This window comes from Trichomycterus rosablanca, chromosome 26, assembly GCF_030014385.1.
Source record: "Trichomycterus rosablanca isolate fTriRos1 chromosome 26, fTriRos1.hap1, whole genome shotgun sequence".
In the NCBI taxonomy this organism is placed as follows: Eukaryota; Metazoa; Chordata; class Actinopteri; order Siluriformes; family Trichomycteridae; genus Trichomycterus; species Trichomycterus rosablanca.
The window spans coordinates 7668643-7688142 of record NC_086013.1 but is presented as its reverse complement, the minus strand read 5'-3'; the positions used below and the strand labels follow the sequence as shown (position 1 = coordinate 7688142).

At 39.7% G+C, this 19500-nt stretch overlaps 1 protein-coding gene across 1 annotated transcript; it reads left to right on the top strand.

Annotated features, from left to right (window-relative positions):
* Window positions 1-892: 892 nt before the first annotated feature.
* On the top strand, window positions 893-18886 carry ankra2 (ankyrin repeat, family A (RFXANK-like), 2). The gene is made up of 8 exons (XM_062988834.1): window positions 893-1482; window positions 2657-2815; window positions 4367-4432; window positions 4533-4630; window positions 8949-9074; window positions 12163-12229; window positions 12368-12448; window positions 18340-18886. The coding sequence occupies exons 1-8, from the start codon at window positions 1227-1229 to the stop codon at window positions 18393-18395; spliced, it is 909 nt and encodes a 302-aa protein (XP_062844904.1). The 5' UTR covers window positions 893-1226; the 3' UTR covers window positions 18396-18886.
* The last annotated feature ends 614 nt before the right edge of the window (window positions 18887-19500 follow it).

Here is a 19500-nt window from a genome sequence, read left to right as displayed (position 1 = left end):
TACACTTAATCATCTATAATGACAAAGTAATTAAAAAATTAACTAAAAATAAAAAAAATCACTAAATTATTCAGACCTTTATTCAATACTTTGGTAAAACACCATTAGCAGCAACTGCAGCTGTAATATTTTTGGATATGGATCCTACAACAGAGCAGTTTTTAACTAATGAATGGTTTGTTTCTGGAAATACTGTGGTGAGATTATTATTAAATATAATTTAAAATTTTGCTTATGCGTTTTTTTTATTTGCCGGTGTGTTTAAATTTGTTGGCGTGCTTTTGAAATTTAATTTCTTTAAATTTGTTGGTGTACAACATGAATTGTATTATTATGCAATTCATGCACAACAGTAAATGCATGGCTTTCCTTACACAAAACAAAAAAGGATTGGGAATTGACCATGTATTATTTTTAACCACACTGTCAATCATATTTCTTGAAAACAAGTGGTAGTTGTACAGTTTGACTAAAATACATAGCCTGATACACCTGTCCAATCAGAAGCTGTTTATGGTGCGATCAGCCGACCGGCGTTCCTTGCTAGATTTAATAGTGCGCATGCGTTGTGTAAACCCGAAAGACGTGTTCAATCGCATAAATCCCCCCTTTTATGCCTACAACTGGCAACGTTTATTGAGTCTGAACACACTACTCCACATCTCTTTGTGGGAAAAGTACTGCAGTGTTATCATGTGTGTTATCATGTATTACACAACTAATTGTTCTGCAGCGTGTTTTAGTCATGATTTGGAAGATGACAAGTCTCCCTAGGTAGTGCACTAAATATGTAAATAGAACACCTAGTGAGGTCGGCTCAATAGCGCGCATGCGTGATGTCTGTTAAGCGAGCTAGCTTTAGTAGAGACCTACACAGCTAACGCGACTTTGATAGATTGTACGATTAAATCGAGACTAATAACTTCACTAATTATGTTGATTTAGACAATAATCTTGCATTTTCGATATGTAAAGTACTAGACTATGTTCTATTCTATGTAGACTATGTACATTGGCATGCTTTGAACATGCCCTTTTATGCATGATGCTGAACCACGTAAACAAACACATGCTCATACTTTGACCTATTTAGATTGATTGCCGTTTCATCTAAATAAGATCGTCTTCTAATTATATTAAAAATATTAAACCGAGTTGTTTACCAGTTATTGTGTAGATTACATGCCGGATTTATTTGTTAAAGATCTAAAGTTTATTTGAACCCCATGGCATCAGACGAAATCGAGGGCATCTGCTCTCTGCCAGAGATGACATCAATAAAAGTAGAACCTTCAGTAAACATTGGCACGGCAGAGGATGCGAGCTCCCAAAATGTGGCCATGGGTCCCAAATTCATCTTGCCCAACCGCTTTGACATGAACGTGTGCTCCCGATTTGTAAAGTCCCTGAACGAAGAAGACAGCAAGAACATCCAGGACCAAGTGAATTCTGACCTGGAGGTAGCCTCGGTTTTATTTAAAGGTAAGTGAAATTGTAGAAGTGAGGCAAATAACATTAATTTGGTTCATGAAGGTTTTCAAGTTACTCAGGTTTCCATGTCTAGTAGATGTAAGTTCAGGTGTGTCACAAAATAAGTCTGTTTCTTGACCGCCACATAGTCTTGAGTGCTTGAGAAGTCATATTTTGTTGGTTAAATTGGCACCAACCCACAAGATACAGACCTCCAACGTATCTTCATAAGTTGATGAAGTTGGCACAATGCTATGTTGTGACCACCTAAATGTACTACACTTGCGGCACAAAGTCACAACTTAAATATAACATTGCATGGAGGTTGTGTAGCTTGTTAAGATTCGTCTAATTTTGTCTGCAAAACTAATAAATACAAATATACGTATTTAAGTATGTGGTCACCAGGTCTGCGTATGTTCTCAGTCATCCAGGTCATGGTAGTCTTAAGTGCTTGAATCGAAGGCAGCTGGATTTATTTTAGAAGACATTTCATCTCTTATATCAAAGGCTCCCTCAGATACATTTGGGACCCCATTATCTGAAGAAGCCTTTTGGATGAGAGGTGAAATGCCTTACCGTGTCGAACCTAAAAGAAGGCCAGTTGGCCTTTGACTCTAGCACTCATGACTACCACATGGATTACCGAGAACCTACACAGACCTGGTGAACATAAATATTTATTAGTTTTGCAGATGATTTTAGCCAAATCAGATTGAGTTTGAATCACAAATTAATCAATCTACACAACCTCCATGTAACATTATATTTAAGTGCGATACATTCCGGTGGTCGGGTGGCATGGTGGGTAAGTGGGTAGCACTGTCGCCTCACAGCAAGAAGGTCCTGGGGTTGATCCCCAGGTGGGGCAGCTCGGGTCCTTTCTGTGTGAAGTTTGCATGTTCTCCCCGTGTCCAAATGGGTTTCCTCCGGGTGCTCCGGTTTCCTCCCACAGTCCAAAGACGTGCAAGTGAGGTGAATTGGAGATACAAAATTGTCCATGACTGTGTTCTATAAAGCCTTGTGAAATGATGAACCTTATGTAATGAGTAACTATTGTTCCTGTCATAAATGGAACCAAAGTGTAAAACATGACATTAAAATCCTAATTACAAACAAACTTACAGAGTGGATGTCTATGAACTGCTATCTTATTGTCTTACTGAGTCTTTCTTTCTGTAACCAGCGGAATGCAACATCCAGACCTCTCCATCTCCTGGGATCCAGGTTAGGCACGTATACACGCCATCCACCACAAAGCACTTCTCACCGATAAAACAGTCAACCACCCTTACCAACAAGCACCGTGGAAACGAAGTGTCATCAACTCCACTGCTTGTACATTGTGAGTAATAACAATCACTTATCAGTGATGAACATAATTATCGAGAGAGACACTAATTTTGGGATTATACTTGTTTAAGTTTGTAAGTGCATAGGCAAGATGGTTGCTGCACATGTCTTTGTTCATGCTAGGTAATGAACTTTATTCTTATAAGTCTAAAATCAAATACCTTTTATTTTAAACTAAAATTACTGACATACACAGATCAGCCATAACATTAAAACCACTTCCTTGTTTCTACACTGTGTCCATTTTATCAGCTCCACTTACCATGTAGGAGCACTTTGTAGTTCTACAATTACTGACTGTAGTCCATCTGTTTCTCTGCATGCTTTATCCCCCTTACATGCTTTTCTTCAGTGGTCAGGATCCCCACAGGACCACTACAGAGTAGGTATTATTTGGGTGGTGGGTCATTCTCAGCACTGCAGTGACACTGACATGGTGGTGGTGTGTTAGTGTGTGTTGTGCTGGTATGAGTGGATCAGACACAGCAGCGCTGATGGAGTTTTAAACACCTCACTGTCCCTACTGGACTGAAAATAGTCTACCAACCAAAAATATTTACCCAACAGTGCCCTGTGGGCAGCGTCCTGTGACCACTGATGAAGGTCTAGAAGATGACCAACTCAAACAGCAGCAATAGATGAGCAATCATCTCTGACTTTACATCTACAGGGTGGACCAACTAGGTAGAAGTGTCTAATGGAGTGGACAGTGAGTGGACACGGTATTTCAAAACTCCATCAGCATTGCTGTGTCTGATCCACTCATACCAGCACAACACACACTAACACACCACCACCATGTCATTGTCACTGCAGTGCCGAGAATGATCCACCACCTAAATAATACCTGCTCTGTGGTGGTCCTGTGAGGGTCCTGACCATTGAAGAACAGGGTGATAGCAGGCTAAAAAAGTATGCAAAGAAACAGATGGACTACAGTCAGTAATTGTAAAACTTCAAAGTGCTTCTATATGGTAAGTGGAGCTGATAAAATGGACACTGAGTGTAGAAACAAGGAGGTGGTTTTAATGTTATGGCTGATCAGTGTATATAGAAAAAAACAGATGGGTGGCAGTATACTACTAGACATTATTCATAATTACAAGCATATATTTCATGGATTGTAAAAATGTGTTCTATAAGATTGTTAGTCTATAACTAAAAAAACCTTTTATTTAAGGACCCAAGTATGATCTACGTATTTTACTAATCTCTTGGATCAGAGTAGTAAAAGTAAAAGGTAAGTAAGAGGTTAGGTAGTAAAAGCTTAAAAATTACTAATAAATTTTTTAAAAGGAATTTACTCTTCTGACGTATTTGTATAAATTGACACTGCTGTGTCCCTCATATACTCAATATAATATCTATTATGCTTTTAGAACCCTTTTTGCCATTATTAAAGAAGTTTTGCCCTTTGTTCATCCTCTGTGGATATGTCATTTAATCCGCCAGGCTCACCGAAATAACACGTCAAAGGTTTTCCACTGTTTACTACCTACATTGAAAATGACAGATTACAATAAATTGTGTTATTTTTCCCCAGCTTTATCTATTCACCAGCTTGCGGCACAAGGAGAAATGATGTTTTTGGCTAGTCGAATAGAGCAAGGTGAGTGTTGAGGTAAAGACTGGGGTTTAAATCTAACATACTCAAACTGTTTTCAAAAGATAATGTCTGGCATTTGTTTGCTTTTGTCACCACTATTTAGAAGCAGTTATTAATCTGCAGGATGAAGAGGGGTTCACACCGCTAATGTGGGCTGCAGCTCATGGTCAGATTGCTGTGGTGGAGTTCTTGCTTCAAAGTGTAAGTGCAATCTGTGTATTGAAATAAACTCACTAAGGTTCAGTGTCTAAAGCCAAGTGCTGGACTGGGCTGCCACACACAGCGATTGCATTCAGTCTTTTGGTTATAGAAACGCACATTCTGTGTGATTCATTGCTTAAGAGGGTCCCACATTACTCACAATTATCACAAAATGCTGTTGTCTTTTGAGAACATCAAGCTGCTTAAAACGTAAGATAAAAATGATTGTTTTTTTATTAGGATTTTAAGTTTTAAGTCACATTTTTTTTGGACTGTGAGAGGAAACCAGAGCTTCTGAAGGAAATCCCATGCAGACACGGGAAGAACAAGCAAAGTCCACACAGAAAAGACCCGGACAGCTCCACCTGGAAATTGAACCCAGGACGTCAAGTCAAGTCAAATTTATTTATATAGTGCTTTTTACAATGAACATTGTCTTAAAGCAACTTTACAGAATCCAGGACCAACAGACCAAAAATCCTCTATTGAGCAAGCCGAGGGCGACAGTGGCAAGGAAACATTCCCTTATAACTACAGGAAGAAACCTTGAGGGAAACCAGACTCAGCAGGAACCCATCTTTCTTGGGTGGCCTGGAGGATACTTTAAATAAATAGGATTTAAACAAATCATACAAACACAAAATTAAATTGAACTGAAAGTTATAACTAGCAAAAAATAAATAAATAAATAATTGAAGTTCTTCATTGTTCAGTCCAGTCTGTCATAAAGTCCGTTGTAAGTTCTGGACATTTTTGGTGCAAACACACCAGGTTTCCATCCCATCTAGTAGGAGCAGCAGTCTTGACTTGCAGTCTTTAACCTTAAAAGGGTGAACAGGTTTCCGTTAGAACCACCTCGGGGTAAAAGAACAGTACACATGTACACATGTAGTTACAATGTGAACTCGTTAAGAGTAAACGTGCTGCCCACCGAGCCACCATGCAAAAAAACATCCTGCCATTCTTTTAAGCATGTATACAAGAGCTAAGCATCTTGTAGCATCAAACTCATAACAAGATGCCATGAGAAAAAGACAAAAGTGATTTTAAGAGGGTTCATTATTGCGACCTTTAGTGAAAAGGGTGACCGCAAATTAATTGTTATTAGACTTTTATTTACACACTATTTTATACTCTTGGGAGTTTGCTTTCTTTTGTACATGTGGACAATCACTCAATTATCGCAAGGAATCATTTATTAAATATTTAATTTAATAATAATTTGATTACTTGCTTTATATGTACTTCAATCCTCTGTTTTTTTGGAAACCTTAGTTTTTATTTACAGATTAGTCAGTAGTCTGATGTCTAAGCATGTGGACCTGTAGTAAAGCTGTTTACTTTTTTGTTCTTCAGAGGTGTCAAACTCATTTTCACCTAGGGCCACATCTGCATTATGGTGGTCCTCAAAAGGCCAATTGTAACATATCCTTCTGTGATTGCAGTCTGCCTTTTAAGTCTTGGACAATTTGTTGTTTTTCTTGGAGGCTAAACTCTGTGTTTGGTGTCAAAATGCCAAATTTATATTGTATGTTTATAATGTACAGTATATCTACTGTACCACAGACAAGGCCTCATAACACAAGAGACGTACCAGTAACACAAACTTGTATTCACCTTCCAATCTTTCATAAAATAATGAATTTTTTAACATATTTAAATATAAAACATCTTTTATAATTTGTTAGAATGACACAAAATGAAGAAACAACTTATAAATGACCCCAGTGTGTTGGCACGGCATTAAAAACTAATCAATTAATCAATCAATCAACCAATCTTTCATTAAATTACCTTCCTTCTGCTTCAATTTTCTCTTCTTGAACATTTTGGGATTATTTGTAAATATTTCTCAACATCACTTGTTGGAAAACCACCTCAGTTAAACACTGATGTAGAAACACTGCCATCTAGTGGCGGGATGCGGTCACTTTGCGGGTCACAAAATCGGCATGCATTGTAGGATCAACAAATCATTCATTCATGTGTCTTGCGTGGGAGGGTGGGTCCGTGTCTGTGGGAATTTGTGCCCATTGTGTAACTTTGTCAGGCACCACTACACAACCTGCATCCCAGTTCATCCCAAAGACGTTCTGTAGGGTTCAGATCAGAGCTCTGTGCAGGCCACTGTCTTTACAGAGCTGGCGGCTTTGGGCACTGGGAACAGTCATGCTGGTACAACCCAAACTATTGTGGATCATTGGTCAAATATCCAAACCCAAGGTCTTTTATTTTGGACACATCAGCAGAAGAACCAGATCATTAAGAACTACAGTTACGCTTGGAGAGTACATTGGGAGGAGCTCAATTGCATCCTGGTGTTGGTTTCACCTCTTGGAGCGTTTGCGCCATAGGGTGCATGCACTTCCGTAAAGCTGCCTCGTGCTAAACAACCATTAGAGTGGGCGCTGCTCCGGGACGGATCCACCCACTGTATTTAAAGAGCTGCGGCACAACATGGTGGGCTATAAACATCCAAATACTGTTATGGGAGCTGTGATGTTTGCATGTTGCATGTTCTCCTCGTGTCTGTGTGGGTTTCCTCCAGGAGCTCTGGTTTCCTCCCACCATCCAAAGACATGTACAGTGTATCACAAAAGTGAGTACACCCCTCACATTTCTGCAGATATTTAAGTATATCTTTTCATGGGACAACACTGACAAAATGACACTTTGACACAATGAAAAGTAGTCTGTGTGCAGCTTATATAACAGTGTAAATTTATTCTTCCCTCAAAATAACTCAATATACAGCCATTAATGTCTAAACCACCGGCAACAAAAGTGAGTACACCCCTAAGAGACTACACCCCTAAATGTCCAAATTGAGCACTGCTTGTCATTTTCCCTCCAAAATGTCATGTGACTCGTTAGTGTTACTAGGTCTCAGGTGTGCATAGGGAGCAGGTGTGTTCAATTTAGTAGTACAGCTCTCACACTCTCTCATACTGGTCACAGAAAGTTCCAACATGGCACCTCATGGCAAAGAACTCTCTGAGGATCTTAAAAGACGAATTGTTGCGCTACATGAAGATGGCCAAGGCTACAACAAGATTGCCAACACCCTGAAACTGAGCTGCAGCACAGTGGCCAAGATCATCCAGCGTTTTAAAAGAGCAGGGTCCACTCAGAACAGACCTCGCGTTGGTCGTCCAAAGAATTGGATTACTGGAACCATGTCCTATGGTCTGATGAGACCAAGATTAATTTGTTTGGTTCAGATGGTCTCAAGCATGTGTGGTGGCAATCAGGTGAGGAGTACAAAGATAAGTGTGTCATGCCTACAGTCAAGCATGGTGGTGGGAATGCCATGGTCTGGGGCTGCATGAGTGCAGCAGGTGTTGGGGAGTTACATTTCATTGAGGGACACATGAACTCCAATATGTACTGTGAAATACTGAAGCAGAGCATGATCCCCTCCCTCCGGAAACTGGGTCGCAGGGCAGTGTTCCAGCATGATAATGACCCCAAACACACCTCTAAGACGACCACTGCTTTATTGAAGAGGCTGAGGGTAAAGGTGATGGACTGGCCAAGCATGTCTCCAGACCTAAACCCAATAGAACATCTTTGGGGCATCCTCAAGCGGAAGGTGGAGGAGCGCAAAGTCTCGAATATCCGCCAGCTCCGTGATGTCGTCATGGAGGAGTGGAAAAGCATTCCAGTGGCAACCTGTGAAGCTCTGGTAAACTCCATGCCCAGGAGAGTTAAGGCAGTTCTGGGAAATAATGGTGGCCACACAAAATATTGACACTTCAGGAACTTTCACTAAGGGGTGTACTCACTTTTGTTGCCGGTGGTTTAGACATTAATGGCTGTATATTGAGTTATTTTGAGGGAAGAATAAATTTACACTGTTATATAAGCTGCACACAGACTACTTTTCATTGTGTCAAAGTGTCATTTTGTCAGTGTTGTCCCATGAAAAGATATACTTAAATATCTGCAGAAATGTGAGGGGTGTACTCACTTTTGTGATACACTGTAAGTTAGGTGAATTGGAGATAGAAAATTGCCTTGATGTTGAACTTGAACAGAGGAATTATGTGTAACCTGTGACTACCTGTCCTGTCATAACTGGAGTAAAACGAGGTATAAAGCAACACCTTAAAATGATAAACATGTATCATCATGACGCTAAAGAAGTTGCTCAGGCTGCTGCTTTGTCTTGCATTTCATAAAAATGAAAGTTCAGCACGGTTGCTCTTTTTTAAAGACATAGCAAACAATATAATATCACAAAATGCTGTTATGTTCACAGCTCATCTGTTACATGAAACATCTCTTCAAATCTAACATCTGCTTTTTTACATTTCAGGGTGCAGATCCTCACATTTTAGCTAAAGGAAGAGAAAGCGCATTGTCACTGGCCTGCAGTAAAGGCTACACAGACATTGTCAAAATGCTTATTGACTGTGGAGTGGATGTCAATGAATATGACTGGGTAGGTTTTTTTATTTTGAAATTAGACTTAAGATTTTAACTCTTTGGGAGGATGTAAAATTTGAGAATTTCATAATAATGTATTTAATGTATTTATTATAATGAGCTATTAATAATAGCAACCCTCCAGAATAGCTTTAACCTTTTCCTGTCTTAAAGCCTGGACCAAAATGTCCTTGCAATCTATCAGTCTATTAAGGGAACTCCTTACATATAGGCCATTGCTGCTGGCCAATTTCAATCAATAACCCAAATGACTTCTACAGAAATGTGCCTTCCCTGTAGTTATATATAGACTTATATACAGTAATGTATAGTATCGTATATATAGTAATTTATTGGGATTGGGATTAATCCTTTTTGCAGTCCTAACTACTTTTTCGTATCATGTTGGACTATTCTACAAGCTCTTTTTCTAGGTCTTGTATCAATGCAAAAACTTCACTGCAGCAAAAAGTGTAATAAATAAGCTATAAGTGTAATAAATGTTTGAGTGTGTTGCAGGCATTGACAAAATACAGGTAAGTTGGTCAGTGTAAAAATTGAACTGAACTGACAAATCACAGATTCTTGTTTTTTGGGCGATTTACTAAATGTTCCAATTTTTCCCAAAAAAAGATTTGTAATAAGTTGCTTGAGTGGACTTCAACCAAATCAAAGCATTTGTCATACCTTTGCAATTTGTAATTACTTTATTAATTAATGATTTGCAGTTCAACCTCTTAAACCTGTTAACAATGTATGACTTTACTACAATAATAATAGGACCAAATATATAGTTGATTGCAAGATACATATCCACATTCTTACACATTCTAAACACATCTGTGAAGACTACCTGATCTAAATTCTCTTTAGGTGTTTGTCTAGGTCAAGTCAAATCAACTTTATTTATATAGCGCTTTTTACAATGGACATTGTCTCAAAGCAACTTTACAAAATCCAGGACCAACAGATACAAAAACCCCTGTTGAGCAAGCCGAGGGCGACTGTGGCAAGGAAAAACTCCCTGAAAATTACAGGAAGAAACCTTGAGAGGAACCAGACTCAGCAGGGCCCATCCTTCTTGGGTGGCCTGGAGGATACTTTAAATAAGTAGGATTTACACAAATCATATCATCAAATCATACAAACACAGAAATAAATGAACTAAAATTTATAACTGGCAATAAATAAATAAGTAAATAATAATAATAGAGTTATTATTCGGTCTAGTCTTCAATAAAGTCTGTAGTGAGTTCTTGTCATTCTTGGTGCAATTACGCCAGACCCGTCACATCTGGCAGGAGCAGCATCGTTGTCATGGCAGTCTCGACTTCAATCCTTAACCTTGGCGGGTAAACAGGTTTCCATCAGAATGCCCTCGGGGTAAAACAACAGAGAATGTAGTTAATAATGCACAATGCTAGTTGAGTAAAACAGTTTTACAGAGAGTTTTAGACTCCGGCAGCCCTAATTATTACAGCATAACTAAAAGGGAGAGCGAGCAGGTAACAGGGTCATAAAGGCTTTCGTAGGACATCAGCGCCCACCTCCCCTACTCAAACCTGAGTGATCGGACAAGAGAGGCAGAGCGACAGCAACCCAACATCCCTGATCACCACAAGTTTTTATGACCAAGAAACCCCCAAGCCCCCCAAGTCTATACTAATCAAAAGCCTGAGAAAATAAATATGTTTTCAGTCTAGACTTAAACATTGAGACTGTGTCTGAATCCTGAACAGAGGCAGGAAGATTATTCCAAAGTTGTGGAGCTTTGTAAGAAAATGCTCTTCCACCAGCCGTGAACTTTTTAATTCTAGGAACTATAAGTAACCCTGCATCTTGTGAGCGAAGTGGACGCGCTGGGTAGTAGTGATTAATAAGTTCACTCAGATAATGTGGAGCCAGACCATGTAGTGCTTTATAAGTTAGTAAAAGTATTTTGTAATCAATGCGGAATTTAACTGGCAGCCAGTGAAGAGATGATAGAACAGGAGTAATATGATCAAATTTTCTAGTTCTAGTTAGCACTCGAGCTGCTGCATTTTGAACTGGAGTTTGTGTATGGATCTACCAGAGCATCCACTTAGAAGAGCATTACATTAATCTAACCGAGAAGTTATAAACGCATGGATCAGTTTTTCGGCGTCATTAACAGATAGTATATTTCTTATTTTAGAAATATTACGCAAATGATAGAAAGCAACTCTAGTAATATTATTGACGCGTGTATCAATGGAAAGATCTGAATCTAGTGTGACACCCAAGTTTTTTACATCTGGGCTGGGAGTAACAGAAAAAGTGTTTAGGTTTAGCACCAGGTTAGACAACTTGTCTCTTGCAGCTTTAGAGCCAACAAGTAAGACCTCTGTTTTATCTGAATTAAGTAAAAGAAAATTACACGACATCCAGTTTTTTATGTCGTTTACACAATCTTCTATCTTACTGATTGTGTCAGTATCATTTGGTTTGGCTGATATATACAGCTGTGTCATCTGCATAGCAGTGAAAATGTATGCCATGTTTATGAATAATTTCTCCTAGTGGAAGCATATAGAGTGTAAATAATAGCAGTCCCAGTACCGACCCCTGTGGAACACCACACTTTACTTTTGTAGTTTCCGAACATTTATTATTTACATAAACAAATTGAGATCGGTCAGTCAAATATGATTTGAACCAAGAGAGTGCGAGTCCTTTAACACCTACTGTATTTTCTAGCCTATCCAGTGAAATGACTCTCCCAGCCATAGGTGTTAGTAAGTGAATGGATGGGTGGTTGATGGTCTGCAGTGGACTGGTATTCTGTCCTGGGCATAACTGGTCAATTAAATATCAATAAACTAATGTTGCACTTTTGACAATTGACTTTAAATATGATTGTAAGGATGTACTTTTAGCATGTACATGCAGTGACCTACTGCCATGCAGCCTTCTAATGATCAAACCCAGACAGACCCAAATCATAGAGTATTAGGGACTTACTTGTGAGCATGCAAAGATCCAAGATTTACAAGATATGTATTTCCAGATTAGCTGGGAGAGTCAGTTCTGGGCTTTGTGATATAGGTGATGCAAGTTCAACTCTTGACTGTTTGTGTTTACAGAATGGAGGCGCCCCAATACTTTACGCAGTGCATGGAAATCATGTTCGTTGTGTGGAACTACTATTAGGTAAGAATGAACCTGTTTATTATCCATTACACTACTGTAATGGATAATAAAGTCCATTACTACTCTCTACTACTAATCTACTCTCTATTTTGAATGGTAATCGGCTATGCAGAAAATAATTCTTTAATCTTTTAACAGAGAACGGTGCTGACCCAACCATGGAGTCTGACTCAGGCTTTAATGCTATGGACATGGCTGTGGCAATGGGGCATAGGCATGGTAAGAGTAATGAGATTTAATGAATTAATCATGGCCCTACAGTAAAAGGTGTTTTTGCAATTGATGGTACAGTCCTGTTTAATTGTACATTTTGTGTATGTATAGAATTATCTCAAATTAAAACGTATAAAGATGTATTACCCTCTTGTTTAAACAAACACAGATCACAGAGATGGCAAATATTCAATTGGGGCCAAAAGTCTGGGACCACAAGTCACTATTTTGCATTCAAATCATATCAGCATAATTTAATCTTTTGTAAAATTCACTTGAGCTGAGATAGACTGCACATGTTTGTACAAAATAAGATGATCATGTGACCCCAACATGATTTCATAGTGTGTTGTGATGTTACTAAATTATTGGCTTTCTTCAATCAATCAAGTGTCCCCATAAATGCTTAACGGGATTTAGGTCAGGTGACCACGAAGGAAAGTCTATCCAAGTCCACATTTATATCTTCTTTGGTGTTCAAGTAGTTGTGGTCGGCATGGTGGCACGGTGGGTAGCCCTGTCATGTACAGTTGTGTTCAAAACTATTCAACCCCCACTGCAGTAAAGTGTTTTAGCAAGTTTGACATTTATTTTTTATCTTGCTCACAATCAGATCAAATAAGGACTTGTATAATAGACAAATGCAACTTAAATTACAACAATATTTTTTCTAATATACCAACAAATGTCCTTTTTGTGATTTCCTCATTGACAAAATTATTCAACCCCTTAGTCACATACATCATTAGTACTCCCTTTGGCAGTAATAACGTCCTTCAGACGTAAAACATAGCTTGACACAAGTGTCTTGCAGCGATCTAAAGGTATCTTAGCCCATTCCTCATGGGCAAAGGCCTCCAGTTCATTGACATTCTTAGGCTTGCGTGCTGCAACTGCCTTCTTCAAGTCCCACCAGAGATTTTCTATTGGATTTAAGTCATGCGATTGCGATGGCCCTCCAGAATCTTACAGACCTTCTTCTGCAACCAAGCCATGGTAGAATTGAAGGTATGATTGGGATTGTTGTCCTGTTGGAAGGTCCAACGTCTCTCCCAAGCATCAGCTTTGTCACTGACTGCATGACATTTCCACCCAAGATCTCCTGGTAGTTAACTGAATTCATGGTAACTTGCACACGGTGGAGATTCCCTGTACCTGAAGAAGCGAAACAGCCCCAGAACATGACTGACCCACCGCCATGCTTCACAATAGACAAGGTGTTCTTTTCTGTATACGCCTCGTTCTTCCTCCTCCAGACATATCATTGAGTCAGAGGCCCAAAGAGTTCTAATTTTGTCTTGTCGCTCCAGAGAACAGTATCCCAAAACCTTTGTGGTTTGTCCACATGGTTTTTGGCATACTGGAGTCGACTCTTCTTGTGCTTTGGGGGGTGCGTCTGGGAGTTCTGGCACGGAGGCCTTCATCTCACAGTGCGTACCATATTTTCTGGGCCAAAACCTTAGTACCTCCCTCTGACAAGTCCTGTCGCAGTTCCTCAGCTGTCAGCCAGGGAATTTCTCCACCTTTCGTTTCAGGTAACAGACAGCAGTCGCCGACATCATCCTCTTTCTGCCACGCCCAGGTAGCGTTTCCACTGTGCCTTTAGCTTTAAACTTGCCAATTATGCTTCCAATTGTGTCTCTTGGAATGTTTAATGTCTTTGCTATCTTTTTATATCCATATCCATGCTTATGAAAAGAAATTACCTCCTCTCTTGACTTCTTTGGCCATTCTGGACTCTGGACTTCATCATGTTGCAGAGACACCATTAACTGTCTAGAAGGAGCTGAGTATCTCAGTCCTTTTAAATCTGCTTAATTGCTGCTGGTTATGGTTCTGTACACTTTACAGGTGCTTTCAATGCCTGATTGAAAACATTTGATTGAAACCTCTGTTCTTGACAGTGGTAATCTTTAAGGGGTTGAATAATTTTGTCAATGAGGAAATCACAAAAAGGACATTTGTTGGTATATTAAAAAAAATATTGTTGTAATTTAAGTTGCATTTGCCTATTATACAAGTCCTTATTTGATCTGATTGTAAACAAGATACAAAATAAATGTCGAACTTGCTAAAACACTTTACTGCAGTGGGGGTTGAATAATTTTGAACACAACTGTAAGTTAAATAAGGCAAATTGGAGATACTAAATTGGCCATGATGGTGTTTGATCTTTTTACTTTAATTGTAATGATCATTATATTGTTTATTATAAAAACATTACAAGTGGTCTTAATCTTTTGGTCCCCAGTGTACATGACCAAATTGTGAAATGCAAGGCTGTAAATCCCCCAAATATAAGCCCTTCCCCCAAATATACTGATGTAAAAATTATAAGTAAACTTATTTCACTCACTAGCTTTGCATCAGTTGCTGATAAGGCTGGAATGTTCTAAAATGGGACCCCCCCCCCATGTTCACTTCATGGCTACAGCCTTGAAATGTGATACAGTGGTACCTTGAAACTCAACGTCAGTTGGTTCTGGGACTGGTGTCGAGTTTTAAAATCACTGAGTTTTAAGGTATTTTTTTGCCATAAGGATGTATGGTGAACCTGTTAATGCGTTCCATGGTCCTGTGCATGTACAGGGTGGGCCATTGATATGGATACACCTAAATAAAATGGGAATGGTTGGTGATATTAACTTCCTGTTTGTGGCACATTAGTATATGGGAGGGGGAAAACTTTTCAAGATGGGTGGTGACCATGGCGGCCATTTTGAGATCGGCCATTTTGGATCCAACTTTAGTTTTTTCAATGGGAAGAGGGTCATGTGACACATCAAACTTATTGAGAATTTCACAAGAAAAACAATGGTGTGCTTGGTTTTAACGTAACTTTATTCTTTCATGAGTTATTTACAAGTTTCTGACCACTTATAAAATGTGTTCAAAGTGCTGCCCATTGTGTTGGATTGTCAATGCAACCCTCTTCTCCCACTCTTCACACACTGATAGCAACACCGCAGAAGAAATGCTAGCACAGGCTTCCAGTATCCGTAGTTTCAGGTGCTGCACATCTCGTATCTTCACAGCATAGACAATTGCCTTCAGATGACCCCAAATATAAAAGTCTAAGGGGGTCAGATCGGGAGACCTTGGGGGCCATTCAACTGGCCCACGACGACCAATCCACTTACCAGGGAACTGTTCATCTAGGAATGCTCGGACCTGACACCCATAATGTGGTGGTGCACCATCTTGCTGGAAAAACTCAGGGAACGTGCCAGCTTCAGTGCATAAAGAGGGAAATACATCATCATGTAGCAATTTCAAATATCCAGTGGCCTTGAGGTTTCCATTGATGAAGAATGGCCCCACTATTTTTGTACCCCATATACCATACCATCAATTTTTGTGTTCCAACAGTCTTGGAGGGATCTATCCAATGTGGGTTAGTGTCAGACCAATAGCGGTGGTTTTGTTTGTTAACTTCACCATTCACATAAAAGTTTGCCTCATCACTGAACAAAATGTTCTGTGTAAACTGAGGGTCCTGTTCCAATTTTTGTTTTGCCCATTCTGCAAATTCAGTGCGCCGATCTGGGTCATCCTCGTTGAGATGCTGCAGCAGCTGGAGTTTGTAAGGGTGCCATTTGTGAGTAGCTAATATCCGCCGAAGGGATGTTCGACTGATGCCACTCTCCAGTGACATGCGGCGAGTGCTACGCTGTGGGCTCTTGCTGAATGAAGCTAGGACAGCCACTGATGTTTCTTCATTAGTGACAGTTTTCATGCGTCCACATTTTGGCAAATCCAACACTGAACCAGTTTCACGAAACTTGGCAAGCAGTTTGCTAACTGTAGCATGGGAGATGGGTGGTCTCGTAGGGTGTCTTGCATTGAAATCTGCTGCAATGACCCGGGTACTGCGTTCACCAGACATCAACACAATTTCTATCCGCTCCTCACGTGTTAACCTCTGCGACATGTCAATGGCTGTAAACAAAGAGAAGCTTGTAAATAACTCATGAAAGAATAAAGTTACGTTAAAACCAAGCACACCATTGTTTTTCTTGTGAAATTCTCAATAAGTTTGATGTCACATGACCCTCTTCCCATTGAAAAAACTAAAGTTGGATCCAAAATGGCCGACTTCAAAATGGCCGCCATGGTCACCACCCATCTTGAAAAGTTTTCCCCCTCCCATATACTAATGTGCCACAAACAGGAAGTTAATATCACCAACCATTCCCATTTTATTTAGGTGTATCCATATAAATGGCCCACCCTGTATTTTAGGCTAATGTACAATAATGGGGTTGTTTTTACACTTATACACTGAAAATAACACAAGTATATTATAAAACACTGAAATACAATTAAAAACAGTTAAAATCAATATAAAATTACAATAAAACCTGCACTTTACCTTTACTTCTTCATTGTTTCCTTACGTTTCTTAATCGTGGAGATGCTTGATCTTGGGCTTTATTTTTTTACGACGTTTTGTTACGTTACCGACATATTTGAAAACCAATTTGAGTATAGTTTTCTTTTAAAAAATCTACATGAAATAGATGTTTTCAGACATTTTTGTAAATGTATTAAAAATGTAAACATTTAAACATAATAGGTACATAAGTATTCACACCCATGGCTTAATATTTTGTTGAAGCACCTTTGGCAGCAATTACAGCCTCAAGTCTCCTTGGGTATGTCTGTACAAGCTTGGCACACCTGTTTTTGGGCATTTTCTCCCATTCTTCTCTGCAGATCCTCTCAAGCTCAGTCAGGTTGGATGGGCAGCGTCTGTAGACAGCCATTTTTAGGTCTTTACAGAGATGTTCAATTGGATTCAAGTCACTCCTTTGTTATCTTGGCTGTGTGCTTTGGGTCATTGTCATGTTGGAAGATGAATCATCGCCCTAGTCTGAGTTCCAGAGCACTCTGGAGCAGGTTTTCTTGAAGAATCTCTCTATATTTGGCTGCTGTCATCTTACCCTCTATGCGGACTAGTCGCCCAGTTCCTGCCGCAGAAAAACATCCCCACAGCATGATGCTGCCACCACCATGCTCGACAGTAGGGATGGTGTTAGCCAGGCGAGGAGTAGTGCCTGTTTTTCTCCAGACATGACGCTTGTAGTTCAGGCCAAAAAGTTCTATTTTGGTTTCAAAAATAACCTTTTGGTTTAAGGTGATTTTTGGCCATGTGCCTTTTAGTGAGGAGTGGCTTCCATCTTGCCACTCTACCATAAAGGCCTGCTTGGTGGAGTGTGTTAGCAATGGTCGACCTACTGGATGCTTGTCCTATCTCCACAAGGGAACACTGAAGCTCTGCCTTAGTGACCATTGGGTTGCCCGATTGCGTCACATTTCCTCTCCACTAATGCCGATCCCCGCTCTGATTTGAGGAGAACGAAGCTAACCCACGCCCCCTTCGACATGTGGGCATCAGCCGTATGCATTTTGTCACCCACACTAGGCGAGTGTATATATGCGAATCAGCCTTGTGTACAGACAGACACACCCTGATCCGCACTCTTTCCCCGCCTCTGTGCAGGCGCCATCAATCAGCCAGCAGAGGTCGTAGTTGCATCAGTCATGTGGAGTCCCTATCCGGCATAAGACCCCACCCCTATATGAACAACAGGCCAATCGTTGTTAATGTGGCCGCGCAGCCCAGCCGGATGGCAGAGCCAAGATTCGATACGATATATTTGAAATCTCAGCTCTGGTGTGCTAGCGTGTGTTTTACAGCTGCGCCACCTGAGCTGCTCATATGTGCAAAAGGCTGAACACGTCGAATTTAAGGGAAATGTCAAGTTTAAGGGTACAAATGTCTCTACGAAGGGTGTCGAGTTTCAAAGATTTCGAGTTTAGGGGACGTCGAGTTCCAAGGTACCACTGACCACTGTATTTTGTCAACTATCTTTTTCTTTTCTTTTTTTAAACAGTTCAACAGGTGATGGAAGCACATCTACTGAAGCTGCTTCAAGGAATCAAAGAGTAACTTATTAATAGAAGTGAAAACAAACAAAAGACAAGATTTATTACCCCTGTGGAAATAATCTTCCTCAATGTGGACAATTCATTGTTTTGCATGTTTACATTAGTTCGATGGTACTGAAGCTAGATTCATCTGTAATTAGAAATGAGAGTTTGTGTTATTTAAGTAAATTGTGAATATTTATATAAAGACTGAGTGTTGTGATGTTGTGTTGATGGTATGTGTACTCCATCAATGTTTTGTAAAAAATAACTTTTACAATTAAATTAGAACATGACTGTGCTTTCATTTCTTTTTGGGAATCAAAGCACACATTTATAATTTAACTAAGCCATATGTATAATTAATAAAATAGGGTACTACCTACAACGCCAAATTAGAAAAAGTTGGGACAGTATCAAAATGTAAAAGATTGCAGCGTTTTAGACTTACTTTTACTAATTTAATTGCAGACAGGATGAACCCAAGATATTTCATGTTTTATCAGGTCGACTTCATTTCATTTGTTAATAAACATCCATTCCTGCATTTCAGGCCTGCAACACATTCCATGAAATGTTGTGATGGTAAAGCATTCTTTACATTGTTATGTTGCCATTCCTTTTCACCACACTTAAAAGATGCTTTGGCACAGAGGATACCAAGTGATTTAGTGTTTTAGGTTTTATTTTGTCCCATTCTTCCTGCAAACGCGTCTTAAGATGTACAACAGTACAGGGTCGTCGTTGCATTTTTTGTTTTAAAATTCTCCACACATTCTCTATTGGGGACAGGTCAGGACTGCAGGCAGGCCAGTCCAGTACCTGTACCCTCTTGTTCCGCAGCCATGCCTTTGTAATGAGTGCAGCATGTGGTTTTGCATTGTCATGGGCGTCCCTGCAAAATATAGCATCTTGAAGGCAGCATGTTGCTCCAAAATCTCAATGTACTTTTTTTTTTTTTTTTTTGCATTAATGCTGCCATCACAGAAGTGTAAACTACCTTTGCCAAGGGCACTGACACAGCCCCATACCATGACAGATAGATTTTGGATTTGTTGCTAATAACAGTCTGGATGGTCCTGAGTGCATGGTGTCCATTTCTTCCAAAAAAAGATCTGGAATACTAA